The 14,965-nt window shown below is 43.8% G+C and overlaps 2 protein-coding genes across 47 annotated transcripts; one reads left to right on the forward strand and one right to left on the reverse strand.

The window, feature by feature from the left end:
* The first annotated feature begins 1,911 nt into the window (after positions 1 to 1,911).
* LOC125508249 lies at positions 1,912 to 10,691 on the forward strand. 37 transcript variants are annotated; one of them, XR_007283289.1, is made up of 12 exons: positions 1,912 to 2,219; positions 2,319 to 2,475; positions 3,186 to 3,618; positions 4,364 to 4,483; positions 5,507 to 5,565; positions 6,487 to 6,888; positions 7,279 to 7,922; positions 7,993 to 8,073; positions 8,170 to 8,229; positions 8,499 to 8,610; positions 8,912 to 9,014; positions 9,169 to 9,679. XR_007283289.1 is itself a non-coding variant. In XM_048672877.1 (12 exons), exons 1-6 carry the CDS (start codon positions 2,176 to 2,178, stop codon positions 7,711 to 7,713), a joined length of 999 nt encoding a protein of 332 aa, XP_048528834.1. In that variant the 5' UTR covers positions 1,912 to 2,175; the 3' UTR covers positions 7,714 to 7,922; positions 7,993 to 8,073; positions 8,170 to 8,229; positions 8,499 to 8,610; positions 8,912 to 9,014; positions 9,169 to 9,452; positions 10,453 to 10,691. The 37 variants fall into 37 exon arrangements, 26 of the variants coding, with proteins under 26 accessions (XP_048528834.1, XP_048528843.1, XP_048528846.1 ...); XR_007283291.1 differs by having other exon boundaries at positions 4,372 to 4,483; XM_048672877.1 differs by lacking the exons at positions 4,364 to 4,483; positions 6,487 to 6,888 and adding an exon at positions 10,453 to 10,691 and having other exon boundaries at positions 2,365 to 2,475; positions 7,279 to 7,595; positions 7,679 to 7,922; positions 9,169 to 9,452.
* On the reverse strand, positions 10,507 to 13,830 carry LOC125508254. 10 transcript variants are annotated; one of them, XR_007283301.1, is made up of 4 exons: positions 13,242 to 13,826; positions 12,353 to 13,028; positions 12,085 to 12,260; positions 10,507 to 11,180 (listed from the first exon to the last, which is right to left on the reverse strand). XR_007283301.1 is itself a non-coding variant. In XM_048672904.1 (3 exons), the coding sequence occupies exons 1-3, from the start codon at positions 13,440 to 13,442 to the stop codon at positions 12,248 to 12,250; spliced, it is 312 nt and encodes a 103-aa protein (XP_048528861.1). In that variant the 5' UTR covers positions 13,443 to 13,830; the 3' UTR covers positions 11,343 to 12,247. The 10 variants fall into 10 exon arrangements, 1 of the variants encoding a protein (XP_048528861.1); XR_007283307.1 differs by lacking the exon at positions 10,507 to 11,180 and having other exon boundaries at positions 11,343 to 12,260; positions 12,353 to 12,715; positions 12,861 to 12,958; positions 13,242 to 13,827; XR_007283305.1 differs by lacking the exon at positions 10,507 to 11,180 and having other exon boundaries at positions 11,343 to 12,260; positions 12,353 to 12,715; positions 12,861 to 13,028; positions 13,242 to 13,827.
* Between the last annotated feature and the right edge of the window lie 1,135 nt (positions 13,831 to 14,965).

Genomic DNA, 14,965 nt, shown 5'->3' on the forward strand with positions numbered 1-14,965 from the left:
CGTGTATCGGAGAGGTATCTCTGGGCCCTCTCGGTAATGCTCATCACTATAAGCCTTGCAAGCAATGTGACTAATGAGTTAGTTGCGGGATGAAGTATTACGGAAAGAGTAAAGAGACTTGCCGGTAACGAGATTGAACTAGGTATTGAGATACCGATGATCGAATCTCGTGCAAGTAACATACCGATGACAAAGTGAACAACGTATATCGTTATGCGGTTTGACCGATAAAGATCTTCGTAGAATATGCGGGAGCCAATATGAACATCCAGGTTCCGCTATTGGTTGTTGACCGGAGACGTGTCTCGGTCATGTCTACATAGTTCTCGAACCCATAGGGTCCGCACTCTTAACGTTCGGTGACGATCGGTATTATGAGTTTATGTGTTTTGATGTACCGAAGATAGTTCTAAGTCCCGGATGTGATCACGGACATGACAAGGAGTCTCGAAATGGTCGAGACATAAAGATTGATATATTGGATGACTATATTCAGACACCGGATGAGTTTCAGGGGTCACCGGATAATTATCGGAGTGCCGGGGGGTTATCGGAACCCCGGGGGGGACTAATGGGCCAACATGGGCCTTAGTGGAGAGAGAGAGGGACGGCCAAGGCAGGGCCGCACGCCCCTCCCCCTTTAGTCCGAATTGGACTAGGGAAGGGGGGCGGCGCCCCCCTTTCCTTCTCTTCTCTCCCTTTCCTTCCTTCCCCCTTCCTCCTCCTAGTTGGACTAGGAAAGGGGAAGTCCTACTCCTACTAGGAGGACTCCTCCCCTCCTTGGTGCGCCTCCAAGGACTGGTCGGCTCCCCCTTACTCCTTTATATACGGGCACACAAGTTGATCATTGATCCCTTAGCCGTGTGCGGTGCCCCCTCCACCATAATCCACATCAGTCATATCGTCGTAGTGCTTAGGTGAAGCCCTAGGCCGGTAGCTTCATCATCACCGTCATCATGTCGTTGTGCTGACGAAGCTCTCCCTCGACACTCAACTGGATTGAGAGCTCATGGGACGTCACCGAGCCAAACGTGTGCAGATCGCGGAGGTTACTTTCGGTATTAGGATCGGTCGGATCGTGAAGACGTATTTGTATGGGCCGATCCTCTCTAATCCCCTTCGATCACCTTGTAGTCACGCGTGAATGCTATTTATCGCATTAAGCAATCGCGCGAGGATGTCTCGCTGAAGGTTGCAGACTAGTTGGGCCGACCCATTTTCGCGCAATGTTCGAACGAAAAATGGAATGGGAAAAAGGGAGAAGCGGGATCGATCTCTGGTTCCTAGGGAAAGAGCTCGCAATGCTAGCCACTGGGCCAATGCCTTTGCACATGGTAAGTTGGTGGCGCGTTTTCTACTTGACGCGAACATTTTTTGTACACACATTCAACATTGTCCAAATGTTTTTTCAATATTTTTCAAATACTTATTCAACATTTTTTAAATACTTGTTCAACAATTTTTAATACTCATTTCAACATTTTTCAAATACTCGTTCAATATTTTTTAATACTTATTTCAATATTTTTAAATACTCGTTCAACATTTTTCATACACTCATTCAACATTTTTTGGTAATTATTCAACATTTTTCAAACACTTTTAAAACATTTTTAGTACTTATTCAACATTTTTTTAATACCGGTTCAACATTTTTCAAAATCTTGTTCAATATTTGTTTAATACTTATTCAAGATTTTCTAAATACTTGTTCAACATTTTTTCAAAAGTGTTTTGAAGAGTCTTTATTTATTATGTGCGTGCGTGCGTGCGTGCGTGCGTGTGTAAAACACTCCAGGCGGCTGGCCTCCCGCGCGGCTGGGCCGGCCCATCCGGGGCTGTCCCGATGCGAGAGCTACCCTGGCTCGCTTAAAGCGACAAATAGGGGCGCCCGTAGCGACGCGACTCAGAACCACCCTCGTCGCCTACCGCTCAAAAAAAGAAAAAGAAAAAACCTCGTCAGGGAAGCACGCCCCGAGCGCGGGCTCTGCCGCCGCCGCCACAAGCCTCCTCCACGCCTCCCCTCCGGTCCGCCCCCCTTTGCTCGTCGTCCCCACATACCCGCCGCCGCCGCACGACGCATGAGCCGCACGCCCGCACCCTGCCTCTTCGGAGTCGCCGCCGCCGCCCAGGCCGGGTGGTGAGGCTGGTGGTGGCTGTAGGTAGGTGATGTAGATGGAGATGCGACGCTTGCGGCGGTGCCGGCCGGCTGATAATACGTACGTGAGCGCATATCCATTCCAGCTGGCTTTGTTTGTGACCTGCCGGCCATTCCAATTCCGAGGCGAGGCGAGGTGATGACCGGCCTTGCCTTGCAGGTGCAGGTTGCAGCAGCTAATAGAGACGCTGTCTGTCTCTGTCTAGGAAACTCACTCATCGCCTGAGAGACAAATTGGTGATTCCATCCATGGATTGGTTTGGTTTGGTTGTTCCATCGATGAATCCCATGCACGTCGGTCTGATTCACCTGGCTGGGTACGTATACTTTCCACATCCTCTTTGCCAGCACCATTATATTCCTAGATAGAAACAAAACATCTACATCCAATATTCTTCTTATTAAGTATTATTATTACATCTGAAACAAAAGCATACTCCTAGATAGATAAATGGATGGATGAATTTGTGTGTCATCTTTGATTTTCTAAGTTGACTGAGATGAATTCGGAATTGAAGAGGAGGCCCAGGCAGAATTAGTGTCTGATGAGCCAAACTGAATGTGCTTCTTTCCGAATAATGTTCAGTCAGAAAAAAAGTCTCTGATTCCTGAACCAAAACTGAACAATCTACAGTCATAAGGAAATTCTTTGCATAATATTCAGGCTTAAGGCCCAGCCAAATCGAATGTTTTGTTTCCGAATAATTTGTTCTTCAGAATCTGGACAATCTGTAACAGAAAGGAGGACGAGACTGAACTTGGTGTTGGGTAGTAACTTAGCTTACATCAACGGGCTACCGTACCCTTCTGATTCTTCTTCCAGAAACCTAGTTTCCCCTCCAGCTTTTACTGCTCCACTTGCTAACTGTTTCTTTAATGTACCATCAAAGAAAATGTCGTCTGATTCATGTCCTCATCATCAGTTCCGCCATCTTTACTACTGATATGGCGGCATCGTAACGAATTCTTCTAATTTGTGTGTCATCTGAAACAAAGCTAACTTGTTCTCCCTCCGTGGACCTTGCAGTCTCTTCCATGCTCCGCCACCATCAGCTTTCTCCACGCCTCGCAACCATCAGCCTCCTTCACGCCGATTGAAGAGCTGGCCTAATCACAAAACACTCCACCACCATCTGAAGGAAAAAAAACCCACCACCACCAGCCTCCCTGCTGCTCCGGCTATGCGGCAGCTACCACTGCGACTCCTGCGCTCTGCGGCGGCCGGATCACTCCGGAGCCCCACCCTCTCACGTGGCGGCTGTCCTGTCCCTCTAGCGCCACATCTGTCGGCGGAGGCAGCCGCCACGCCGGCCGAGCTTGCCCGCTGGCTACCGCGGAGAGGGTACTCCCGGTTCGCGAGCGGATTCACCCCCTTGGAGCCGAAGAAGCTGGGATCCATCCTCGACGTCGAGCGCGCCAAGGGCCTCTCCCCCGAACACCTCGTCGCGGCATGGGATGACGTCAGTTCCATTCCCCTTCTCATCTCCTTCTCCTTTTGTTGTACGTTTTGTTTTTACCTGTACTAGCATTGAGGAGGTCACATCTGATGCTGTCGATAAGCGTACAAATTTCATATTTTGTACTGGTAGAATGAAAATGTGTCTGAATGTTCTTTCAAGAATGAAAATCAAACGAGTGATCCATTGAAATGTGTTGAGCTCTCTAGGATATTTGCTAATTCAGGTTTTCAGGGCCAATTGTTTAGGGGCATAGACATGAGTCATGGGCTCGGGGCCAATTCTGTGAGCCGTATAGGCTCTTTGACAGCATAGTATACTCAATAGAAAACAGAAAAATTGAAAAATAAATCAGTACATAAACATTGCACCTTGCTATTTTGTCCTAAGAGAGATGTCACACATTGAGGGGGGTTCTTTTTTTCGAGAACACGCAAATGGCTTTGTTGCATCTTCTCATTAAGAGGAGAAGCAGGTTTTAGTTTAAAGAGATTAGCAGAAGGGCAAACATTGTTCTACTTTCCCCGTAAGTGCGGTGGATACCAATATTGTATAGAGCGTGATATGAGCTTATAAATGCCACCACTGCAAGGGAACCAAATTATCGTTCCTGTTTGAGAATCTAGAGCCATGAGATATGCTCTCAGGGCCTTGCGCCCTCAAAGTGCTTGGATCACAGTTGCTGCTCAATGCTTAATAGACTTGCCCATATCATCCTCTTGTCTGTACACTCTCATGTCAGTTGCAGTTTTCCAGGTGAAAATCGTTTAACGGGACATATTAATGGGTCGGATGGGTAAGATGGATCGTGTGTGGAGATAGGCAGGGAAAGCAAGAAAAGGGAAGGCAGATGGATATTTGTGGGTTGGTATGAGTTACGTGCTTTACTAGCTGTTATATATAGCGTTTTGCATCTGATAATCTGTCATGCCCCTACCTGAAGGCAAGACAACTTGCTGTATGCTTTTGTTTGGGCAAAGAATCGAACCTGTAGGTTGGAAAATAGCAGAAACAAGTAGGATATTTAGACCGTCTTGTCCGATATGTTGCAAAAACCATGCATTATTTGCATCAAGTGTGGGGAGGAACCTAATATCGTCCCTAGGAATTTCTGTATTCAAAAGGCTAGTGGCATGACCAGTAATCTCACATAATGTCCTGTTAGCCCAGAAAATCAGCAAACTAAGTTTTGGCTTTGCCTAATTATCATCCAATTACTAATTTTTGTATGTCTTATGCTGTTGACACTAAAGCATTATTTTGTATCTACGCATACTGCTTACTGCATTTGTGTTGTTAACTTGAATCCATCCTGAGTTCCTGACATTTCTTTTGTACAATTTGTTTGTGTCGCTATTCTTTTCGTGGAACATTAGTACCACTTGGGAAGAGGTCATATAGGTGTATCTATTAAAGCAAAGCTTTACCGTCTCTTGGAACAAAGATCGGCTACATGGTACTCCCTCCATTTTTGTATACAAGGCCACTATCAAAATTACAATTTGCAGCTATACAAGGCCACTAACACCAATCGAGATAAAATTGATGAGATTTGCCTCGTACTAGCAACTGAGGACATTAATACCCCTTGCATGCAAATGTTGGTTTGCATGCACCACATTAATCAACCAACAAGGAGTGAGAGAGTTGTCTTGTTGTGCGTTGGAGAGAAAAATACACATTAATTAACACGTCAAGCAAGGAGAAAAGTCTAGCTTGCAACATTGGCTTAAGTAGCCATTAATTTCTACCTTGGTACCTGTAATATGGGTTTGTGGCCTTGTATACAAAAATGGAGGTAGTATTTATTTGTTGGTTGGAGTTTTGATTGCATCACCATGATTGTTTTCTGAACTATTTATTTTCTTAACTAATTTGATCTTTTTTGTAGCCCATATTTTGTTATTCCTTTGTGGAGAGGAAGTGGATGTACCACCATGTTTATGCAAGGTTATTTCTCGGCTCTTCTGCGGATATTCAATTTTTATAAGCCTTGTTGATTGCTTTCCTTTTCATAATTTTCCATTGAAACTGGACTTTGTTACAGTCTATAAGTATGTTCTTTACTAAACACTAGTAGAATGCCCGTGTGTTGCCATGGGCTTTTAATTTTTATCCTAATTGCATATATACTTGTATTGTTGTATATATAACTTGGTGAATTTTTTGCCCCTTCCAACAAAATTGCGTCAACACCCTTGTCGATAGATTCTTTTTGAACATCGACATAATACATCTCCACCTCTCTCATGCTCTGCAAAATAAACATATATAAAAATACATCTTTTTGTATTATCACGTGCAAAAATTATATAAAGAACAATTATTTGTATGCATCTCTTTCAATTGTGTAAGACTCCAAAGAGTTTTCGGTCCATCCATCATAATGATTTGTCAATTGACATTTTCAAAGCATCATCCAAATCCATTAGTTTTATCTCTATTCTACAAAAGTGAATATATATTCATTGGTCAGCTGCCTGCTTGGGATCGTGCTTTTTAGTAGTGAGTCGCATTCCAATTTTAGTAAACTATAGACTTACATATAAATCACTTATTGGTAATTATTCTTCACAAATGACTTGCTATGGTGTGCGATATTTTCACTATATAAAAAGGTATGTGACATTTCTCTCATAGCAAACAATTGCTTTTCCCTAAAAAAAACAACCGCTCTTTTCTGTTCTCATCTACTACCACTATAAAAGCACGAGAGGGTGGAGAACCAAATCATCCTATCCATCGAAACCTGCAATCAGATGGTCTACATCCCTCCAGCATACTAAACGCGTTTTATGCTTTAATTACCCACCATGCCATTATGTTAATTAATTACCCACCATGCCATTGGGTTAACATCCTCACCAACAGGTCGCTGCCCTCTGCTCTCTCACGACCACGCCCTCGGGGCAGTTTTCCATTGCCCAGCGCCCCACACCTCGCCCCACCTCTTCCCTCCCCGCCAGCCACCGCCTGCCTCCATCTGCACGCGTCGCCGGACCGCCGCGTCCACGCGTAGCCCGGACTGCCTCCCACGCTCCAAGCGCCCGGTCCGCCACGCCCACGCTTGAGGCGCCCAGGCCGCCCCATCCATGCTCCAGGTGGACCGCGGCGCCCACGCTCGAGGCTCCCGGGCCGCCCCGTCCATGCTCCAGGCGGACCACGGCGCCATAGCTCCAGGCGCCCGGACCGCCACGCTCACGCTCCAGCCGCTCGGGCCGCCGCGTCCACGCACCGCCCGGACACAGGCACCGCCGGTCCTCCACACTGCAGGTGCTTTCCCCTCACATTCTTCCTGGCTGCAGTGACAATTTTTGGTTTAATTGTACGCATGTTCAATACCACTGCCTTCTAATTTCTGCTGCTGTGAGTTCTAGGCTTGCTGTCAGTTCTAGGCTTGCTTCATAGAGTGCCATAGTTAAAACAGATGCAAACATATGTATTGCAGCAGTGGACTGCATAATGGGATAGTTGTACATAATGGGAAGATGATTCCGATCCGTCTATCTATGTTGAGGCTCCTGCACTTTATCAATGTTGCTTACTCTGAACTCTGTAGTCGCACATTGTACATGCTGTTCCAATGTCTGATTATTACATATGCTTTTTCACCTCTTTCTGTACTTTGTTGATTTTTCTTTAACATTTGTGTTTTTCCTAAAGGATGAGCAAGAGTAATCCAGACAAAGTTCCAGGAATGACTACGCATCGTTCCCCATTTAAAGACATAACGAACTCGTCTATGATTGAGAATGCAAATGTCACTACTAATAGTCAAGAAGCAAAAAAGAATACATTGTATGCCCGAATGTCTGATGAGAAGAGAGCAGCATTCCTTGAAAAACGTCGTATGTCCCGACAAGAAAAGAAGTCTCAGGCTCTGAATATTGTTAATGGTCAACTAACAGTTGAGGCACATGCTCCGTTAGGATCCAAGGAATGTACACCTTTGAGAAACATAACCAACACACACACAAATGGTATGTTCATACTCTGCATATCATAATTATTGAATGACCATTTGCTCATTTTGCTAGGAGGTTTGTCTCCTGCGTTGTGTCAGATGCAACATGTACTGAAGCCGCAGGACACCCTTGAACAGCGGGATCTGCCGCCTCCCTTGGACTTCGCCGGCAAGGCGTGATCCGTCGTCGCCACCCACTCCTCCCATGGGAGGATGCGGCTGCTATCATCAACCTCCGCTCCTGGGCGTGCTCCCAAATTCAATATGTTAGATTTGCAGAGACTGATGTTGCATGACGCAAGAAGAAACATGTGGTTCTGTTGCGAATCACCGCAGCGATGCAGTAAGTTTCTAGATTGATGCTATTGTTACTGCACATGAGGGAATACATGGTTATTATTTTGACCATATAGGTGCCATGGAAGCTGGAGAATTTTTATCTACTATACTTGTTCGTTGCCTGCATCATATTGCAGTTCCAAAGTCCACATAAGGTATTCCATTAACATTTCGTACACCATTTTTTCCGCCACTCGATCACATAATGAATATCATGAACATTCATACCAAGTTATTTTGTGTCCTATCAGGAATTTTAAATAATACATAATTCATTGGCGTGTACTCTGTCATAGGATGTTGCTTTACATGTAAGATTTTTATCCCCTTTCTAATGCTAATGATGAAGATAATCCTTTTGTGGAATTAAGCTTCATTTAGGGTGGATAATGTATGGCTGTGCATATGTTGTGTATTTTTTATATTAAATGCATAAACTTTTCTGGTATTAAAACAAGTGAGATTGGTTACAAATAAACAAGTTAGTTCAGCAGCATTCACGTTTTACAACTGGAATCATTTTTGCCAGAGTTATTCCGACCTTTTGGCAAAGTGATTGAATTTTTCCTTTGCACTGCAGTTTGGGCGCACCATGTTTTAACTGAGAAGGCAGTTGTTGGTACAGTTAGAGTTCAAAGAGGTCCTTCGACGAGGGTGTGTCAAAACTCAGCTAGGCGCTTCGATGTCAACTGGTAAGAAGTTAGTGCCGTAGGAAGCTAGATAATTGGTGACATGTATAGCATCATAATTTGTAAACTACAACTTAGTGATTTTGTTTTAGAGGCAACAATTGCGGTATCATATTCACTGATTGTTTTTTCATAAAATAGTTCATTGGGTGCTAGCTATCCCTGAAGACTGGTTGTTGTACATACTGGCTGCTGTACATATTTCAGAATATTTGGCTGCTTGCTAGAGAGTGCATACTGGCTGGTGTACAAATTTCAGAATATTTGCAGTACATAAATATCTTATGATGTTAAAAATTCACAGTGGTTCCTTCACTACCCTCCTTATTCGGTGTTCCACCTCACCACTCCCCAGCAGTGGGAGCAGAGCAGCCGACGGGTTCCTGGCTTACCTGCCTTGCAAAGAGGTAGTCATGACTGAACCTGAAAAAATGCTGCTTCCTGTATACATTAGTAGAGGAAAAAAATGACTTGATTTCTGTAGGAGTGTCTTGTGGATTAAGTGGATATGTAATGTCCTTTAAAAAAAGTGGATAGGTAATGTACTATTCTTGATTGCAGCTGGTGCTTTTTTGGAAATTTGATAACACCACAAGCAGCAATCGATTTTGAAAGCCAAAAAACATCCAAGACATGTACAGTGGGAGTACTACCAGTTTAGGAGCAAAGTAACCATTACTAGAGTAATGAATATGAGAAATGAATAGTTGATGAAACTGAGCACTGTTGTAATTCTCGACAGTGAAATGGTCTTTTTTGTCCCAGTAAAGGTTGGAGGCAGAATCAGCTTCAATCTCGAGTACCCAATTGTAGAGAAGACGAAAGGAGGCACAACATATATGGAAGTACGAACTCTGGCAGTAACAATTTTATGTTTCCAAGTTAGGTTGATGATATTCAACTTAATAGAACCCAAACTTTTGTTGTTGAGTTCAATATACAGTGTCCCGTGTATAGTTTTTAAGGTGTCATGTTTCTCAAGAGAATACATCTGCACGTAAGGAACTAGCTACCAGTATCAATCTAAATGAACAAGCTCATAAGCAGCCTTTGCTTTTGATTCATTCATTTTATACTTTTGTTGGAGCATCGTTATATTCATATTTGTGATATACTTATTTTTCTGTATCACTTACAATTTTTGCTTAGCAAAGTGATGTCCCTCTTGAATAATCATATGCTGCTATCCGTTCAGACATTGCACTTAGCAAATGTAATCTTTTATGGGATTAGATGTGATTTTCTGTTTCATTATACTGATTGTGACATCAATGGGATATTGCGTACAATGTTCTAATGTTAAGATGTTGTAAGTACTCACTGTGGTTTCGACATGATGCTTGGTATATGGAGTCTATAGCATCAATGTGATGCATAAGCCTTTCCAAATTAAATCAACTTGTCTGAATTCTTTCCTCTCTTATCGCATGCTTAAGTTTCTTGCTCGTGTTTAGTATGATGCGCAAGAGAGTTGATGCCCACCGAGTTCCAACTCTGAAAGATGTGCATCTCATTATACCTAAAGCACACCTCAAGTAGCAAATCCTAAATGGGATGATGTCTTTTTTTCTTCTGCCATCGTCGATTACCAGCTCGTGTTCCAAAAAACAAAGACAACTGACTACCTTTCAAACCACTAAAGCATATTATTTAGTTTTTCTAACGCTCAAGATAATGATAATGCATATATCTACAAGAACTGGTCTGATTATTTTGCTTTTAGTTTATTGCACTCATGGAATGCGAAGGAACTAAATCTACCAATTTGCAGGGTCAATATTCATTATTTCATGATTTTATGTTCTACTATGCAAAAACTTAGATTGACTTGCTATTTTCATTCAGGATGGTGACCAGATAAGGAAGCAATTTTTGGTGCACCTACTCAACTACATCAACAGTGAAGCTGCACACAACATTTCGGATGTTTGAGAGAATTGATCAGCTTCATCAGGAAATACTGCTATAATTTTTTGGCTCTATGAATACAATGAGTCGATGATACATTGAAGTGTCTTCTTGATTTATAATAGTACTTTTTAGTGCAATCAAAATATCTTTCTGGGTATGTTAATTCTTACATATATATTAGTTGAGACGTGCATTTGCACGTGCACGCTTACTAGTCTTAAAAATGCATTTCACTCTCTGACTCTCATTAGCCCGGCCTGCTCTCCTCGCCACGTCGTCGTTGCTGCCATCACTCCCCTCCACGACATCTCACTGCAGCCTCCCCTTGACACCACGTCATTCAGCCCGCACCTTCTTTTCACCACTGTCTTCTCCTCCACGGCATTGCCCGCTCCTCCTCTTCTCTCCACCAATATATGCACTCTCATGCAAGTTGTTGCCAAATGTCTGCTCAATCAAGTGACTCTGGATTTTCTTCTAATATTCAGTCATGTTAGCATATATGATTATTTCTTTCGTGGGAGCATGTATTCTACATCCTCCTCCACCCCCCTTAAAAGGAGTGGACGCAAAATGGCATGAAGCTTTGAGACAACAAGGACTCTTTTCTTCTCATCAGTTTCTTCCTCTTGTTCCTCATCAAACTTCCAGAAAAATCAAACCTGTAAAACGATCGCCGCCATCAGTGGATGGCAATATCACATGTTTAGGGACCATCTGAATAGTTCTAAATATATCCATATTACTTTATCCATCGGCATACCACATACATCATAGCAAACACGACATATTAACAGACAACATAAAAATAGTACAACTAAAGCTCAACTAAAAACTAATACACAATTTGACAGACATGGCATATCTGTGTCAGGTACACAACATAAATCAGAAGACGAAATGTCATAACATATGTCTGCCATTGCAGATACTCATATCAACTAAAGCTCCTTATGATTTACACAGCCCAATTTTACAATAAAGAACACCCGTATACAAAGCTGTATAACCACAACTGGCTGCTCTGGAACATGAGGTCCTTTCTCCTCTGCCATGGTTCATGCATTCTTCCTTTTTGAAAAGCAGATAAGATGGTAGTACCTCGTTTTTTTTAGAATAATCCATGAGGGGTTGTAATTGTTCTAGCCTGCAATGCCACTATTGTGACCAGCCATTTATATATTCTTAATAAATGTGTAGTGCCCCAGCCAAGTTACTACAATTCGGCTTATACTAGGAAACTGATATCTCAACAAATTAAGGACCACTATACTTTAAAGAGACCTGACAAATGCCATATCTGTGCAGTTAGATACATATATTTATTGACTATCAGTACAACATCCAGGCAGTGAGAAAGCTAAACCTTTGAAAGCTAAACAAATGTTACATTGGATAATCCAGGTAACTTATATATAACTACAACATAAAACTGTAAAACACAAACAAAAGGCATGAGACGGCAACCAGTTACTGCAAAACAAAACTAATTCAAGGATTCTAAGACAAATGAAAAAAAAAACACATACAGAAATTGCAGATTAGATGGTAGGAAATGAATCATACCATGAATCAAATTCGTCATGGGATGAGAATATATCAGGAAAAATGAAATTCAGTAGCGACGACAAGTCTGCTAGATTATTCTAAAGAGGTGTTCAAGTCAAAAGGAGCTTGTTATCCATTGAAATGCGCCTCAACTCCCTCAATAATTTGCACTTTGCATTTTTCAACCGATGCCCCTGGAAAAAAGAATCCGGCCAACACGTAAATACATGGGGAAGGGAGAGACATCTACAAGAACAATAATTCAGATCATGTGCTATTCCATTACCTCATCTACAACAACATACTTCAATTTATAATTAGCAAGAAAATTTTGCATCAAACATGGCCATCTCATATGAAGTGATTATTGTCGGAAAATCAGGATCAACAGTTTTGGGCATGTATTTTCTCCTTTGCTTTGTCCGAGCCGCTTTATCTCCATGGACATTATGAGATCAAGCTTCCCCATCTAAAGTTAATCAAGGGGAAACAACGACCAGATGAGATAAATAAGCTCACTTCCAAAGTAGGTCAACGACAAACATCCGGTCTCCTCCTTGCCGAGCCGCCCTCAGTAAACATTACCCTGTTCATCAAGTCGACAAGCTTCCTCTCGCTGCAAATCCAACATGATTCATCCTCTTCCTAACTAAGCAGCAAATTGATACATTACCTTAGAGACTAGGGAAGCGCCAGTCATATCTCGTGTAGGTAGGTAAAATTCACTAAATGATGATATTATAGAAGCAAATTTTGTAAAGAACAAAAAATAACAGAGACATGGGAGCAATCACCATGGACCAGCCAAGAAAATGTCGATCGCCTTGGTCCCGGAGTTGGCCATGGAGATGGTGCCCTTGCGCCGTGCTTCAGTGCCTCGCAAACTCCCGTCCTTGATTTGGTTGTGGACGTCGGAGTGTACAATACAGACTGTTAGCAGTAGCAAAGGTCCATGGAAGTGTCTGTGAGCCAGAGATAAGTGCCATGTAAAACCGACACAAACTTATCTAATCAAAACGGCACTATATATTGAGAAATTGCTGGTGTGCGAGAGATAATCGCTAGTGTTATTCAACCTCTGGACAGCTTGCAGATTGTGTGAAGAATCAGATAAGTCCCACCAAAGCATGTGGCCGATCTTGCTCTAGCCCTATGTAAACGGACAATAAATTTACCTCGCTCGTCGGCCTTAGCCTGTGGCCGATCTTGGGTCGCGAACCACCCTGCCAGGCCTGGCCCCCCATGAACCGGCTGCCCTCTATGCCCCCCGGCTCTGGCCCGACCTCCTCCGGCCAGGTCTGCACCCTCACGCCCCTTCCATTAGCTCGTCGTGCCGCCACCTGACCTCGCCTCCGAACTCCTGAGGCCTGGGACATCCTCCTTCAGTGCCTCGCCGACCGGCCACCAAATCCCAGCTGCTCAACCTGACCTCCGCCAGCCGCCGGCCACCTTGCCATGGATATCGAGGTTGTCATGGCCGAGGCGCGTGGGTACCGTCGTGGCTGCTCGGCGTTTTGTGCGGGCAGAGAGGGATACATTGCAATGACGAGGGTAGCAGGCGGCGAGTGGAGTGGCCGACATCGGTGCGAGCAAGCAAGCTCGTTGCGCGCCAGGGCTGGGCGGCGGCGGCATGGTGAGGGAAGAGGAAGATTGGATCGAGATGGAAGAGGAGGGGCGGGGTGGGGTGCGGCGGCTAGGTAGGGGTCGCTGGTTTATTTCTTCACCTTTTTTTTTCTAGTGGGATGGAAAAGATAGATGGATGAGGAGGATGTGTGATCGGTGGGAGCTATCGATCGATGATGGGCAACGAAGCCAAACGAGGCGAAAGGACAACCGCCGTACCATGACTCCTCTTTTAGGAATAGAGATATATTTTTAAATTTTCATATCAATGGATTCGGTCAATCTGACATTCTTAATATCATGTGCATGTTATTGTTCAAGTGTCTGATTTTATGTTTTGTTGATTACTATCAGTAAATGAAACCAGTGATTATAACCCTTGGAACACAAATTTGCTTATTTTAGATGAGGCTGTTTGAACCTGGTATCTAGGCAAAATTGGCTACATGACACTCTAAATTCGTGGTATTTACTCTATCGTACTATAAATTCATTGCTTGCCAAGACATACTGTAAGCTTGCATCGATTTGCCAATATGCACTCCTCCTACTATATTAACATTATCCGACTTGGGAGTGTGAAAAGCATGTAAAAAGTCTGTTTTACCATTTTCTGTAAAAAATATATTAACATGTTAATAGCTGTACACAACTCTGCCTATGTTGTCTCAACAAAGCCGGTCCCAAGACCGGGTAAAGAAGAGGGTTGTGATAGGCTTGGCGAGCCAACGTAAAAACTCAGCAACTCTTATGGAGATGAAACCCAAAAGATTTTCGTTGGGGCGTAACCCTCTCAGTGACGCGTCACACCGGAACCCGGGTGTGGTGTCAATGGGCAAGGGCCGGGCCGTCACCCCCGGTGGCGCGTTGTATCTTGATCTGGATACGAGGGCAAGTGAGCGAGGATCGGGTCGACGCATCCTTAGTGGCGCGCTACATCGGCGCCTGGATGTAGTGGAAAATGAGCAAGGGTCTTCGCATTTGACTCGACGAGTGCGAAGGGTAAGGAAGCTAGCCGAGCCTAGGAGGATCCGCTTAGATAGCTGGAACGTAGAGTCTCTGACAGGGAAGCTTCGGGAGCTAGTTGATAGAACGGTGAGGAGAGGTGTTGATATCCTTTGCATCCAAGAAACTAAATGGAGGGGACAAAAGGCAAAGGAGGTGGAGGATACCGGCTTCAAGCTGTGGTACACGGGACGACTGCAAACAGAAATGGCATAGGCATCTTGATCAACAAGAGCCTCAAGTATGGAGTGGTAGACGACAAGAGACGTGG

Source organism: Triticum urartu, chromosome 5 (assembly GCF_003073215.2).
Source record: "Triticum urartu cultivar G1812 chromosome 5, Tu2.1, whole genome shotgun sequence".
NCBI classification, from domain to species: Eukaryota; Viridiplantae; Streptophyta; class Magnoliopsida; order Poales; family Poaceae; genus Triticum; species Triticum urartu.

Excerpts from the sequence above, each read along its gene's own strand:
- LOC125508249 (XM_048672877.1), top strand. The coding sequence starts at position 2,176 with ATGGAGATGCGACGCTTGCGGCGGTGCCGGCCGGCTGATAATAC. Across the intron at positions 2,220-2,364 it reads TGCCGGCCGGCTGATAATAC|GAAACTCACTCATCGCCTGA; the intron begins GTACGTGAGCGC and ends GTCTCTGTCTAG. Across the intron at positions 2,476-3,185 it reads GGTCTGATTCACCTGGCTGG|TCTCTTCCATGCTCCGCCAC; the intron begins GTACGTATACTT and ends TGGACCTTGCAG.
- LOC125508254 (XM_048672904.1), bottom strand. The coding sequence starts at position 13,442 with ATGTCCCAGGCCTCAGGAGTTCGGAGGCGAGGTCAGGTGGCGGCACGA. Across the intron at positions 12,959-13,241 it reads GGCTAAGGCCGACGAGCGAG|GACGGGAGTTTGCGAGGCAC; the intron begins GTAAATTTATTG and ends AACCAAATCAAG.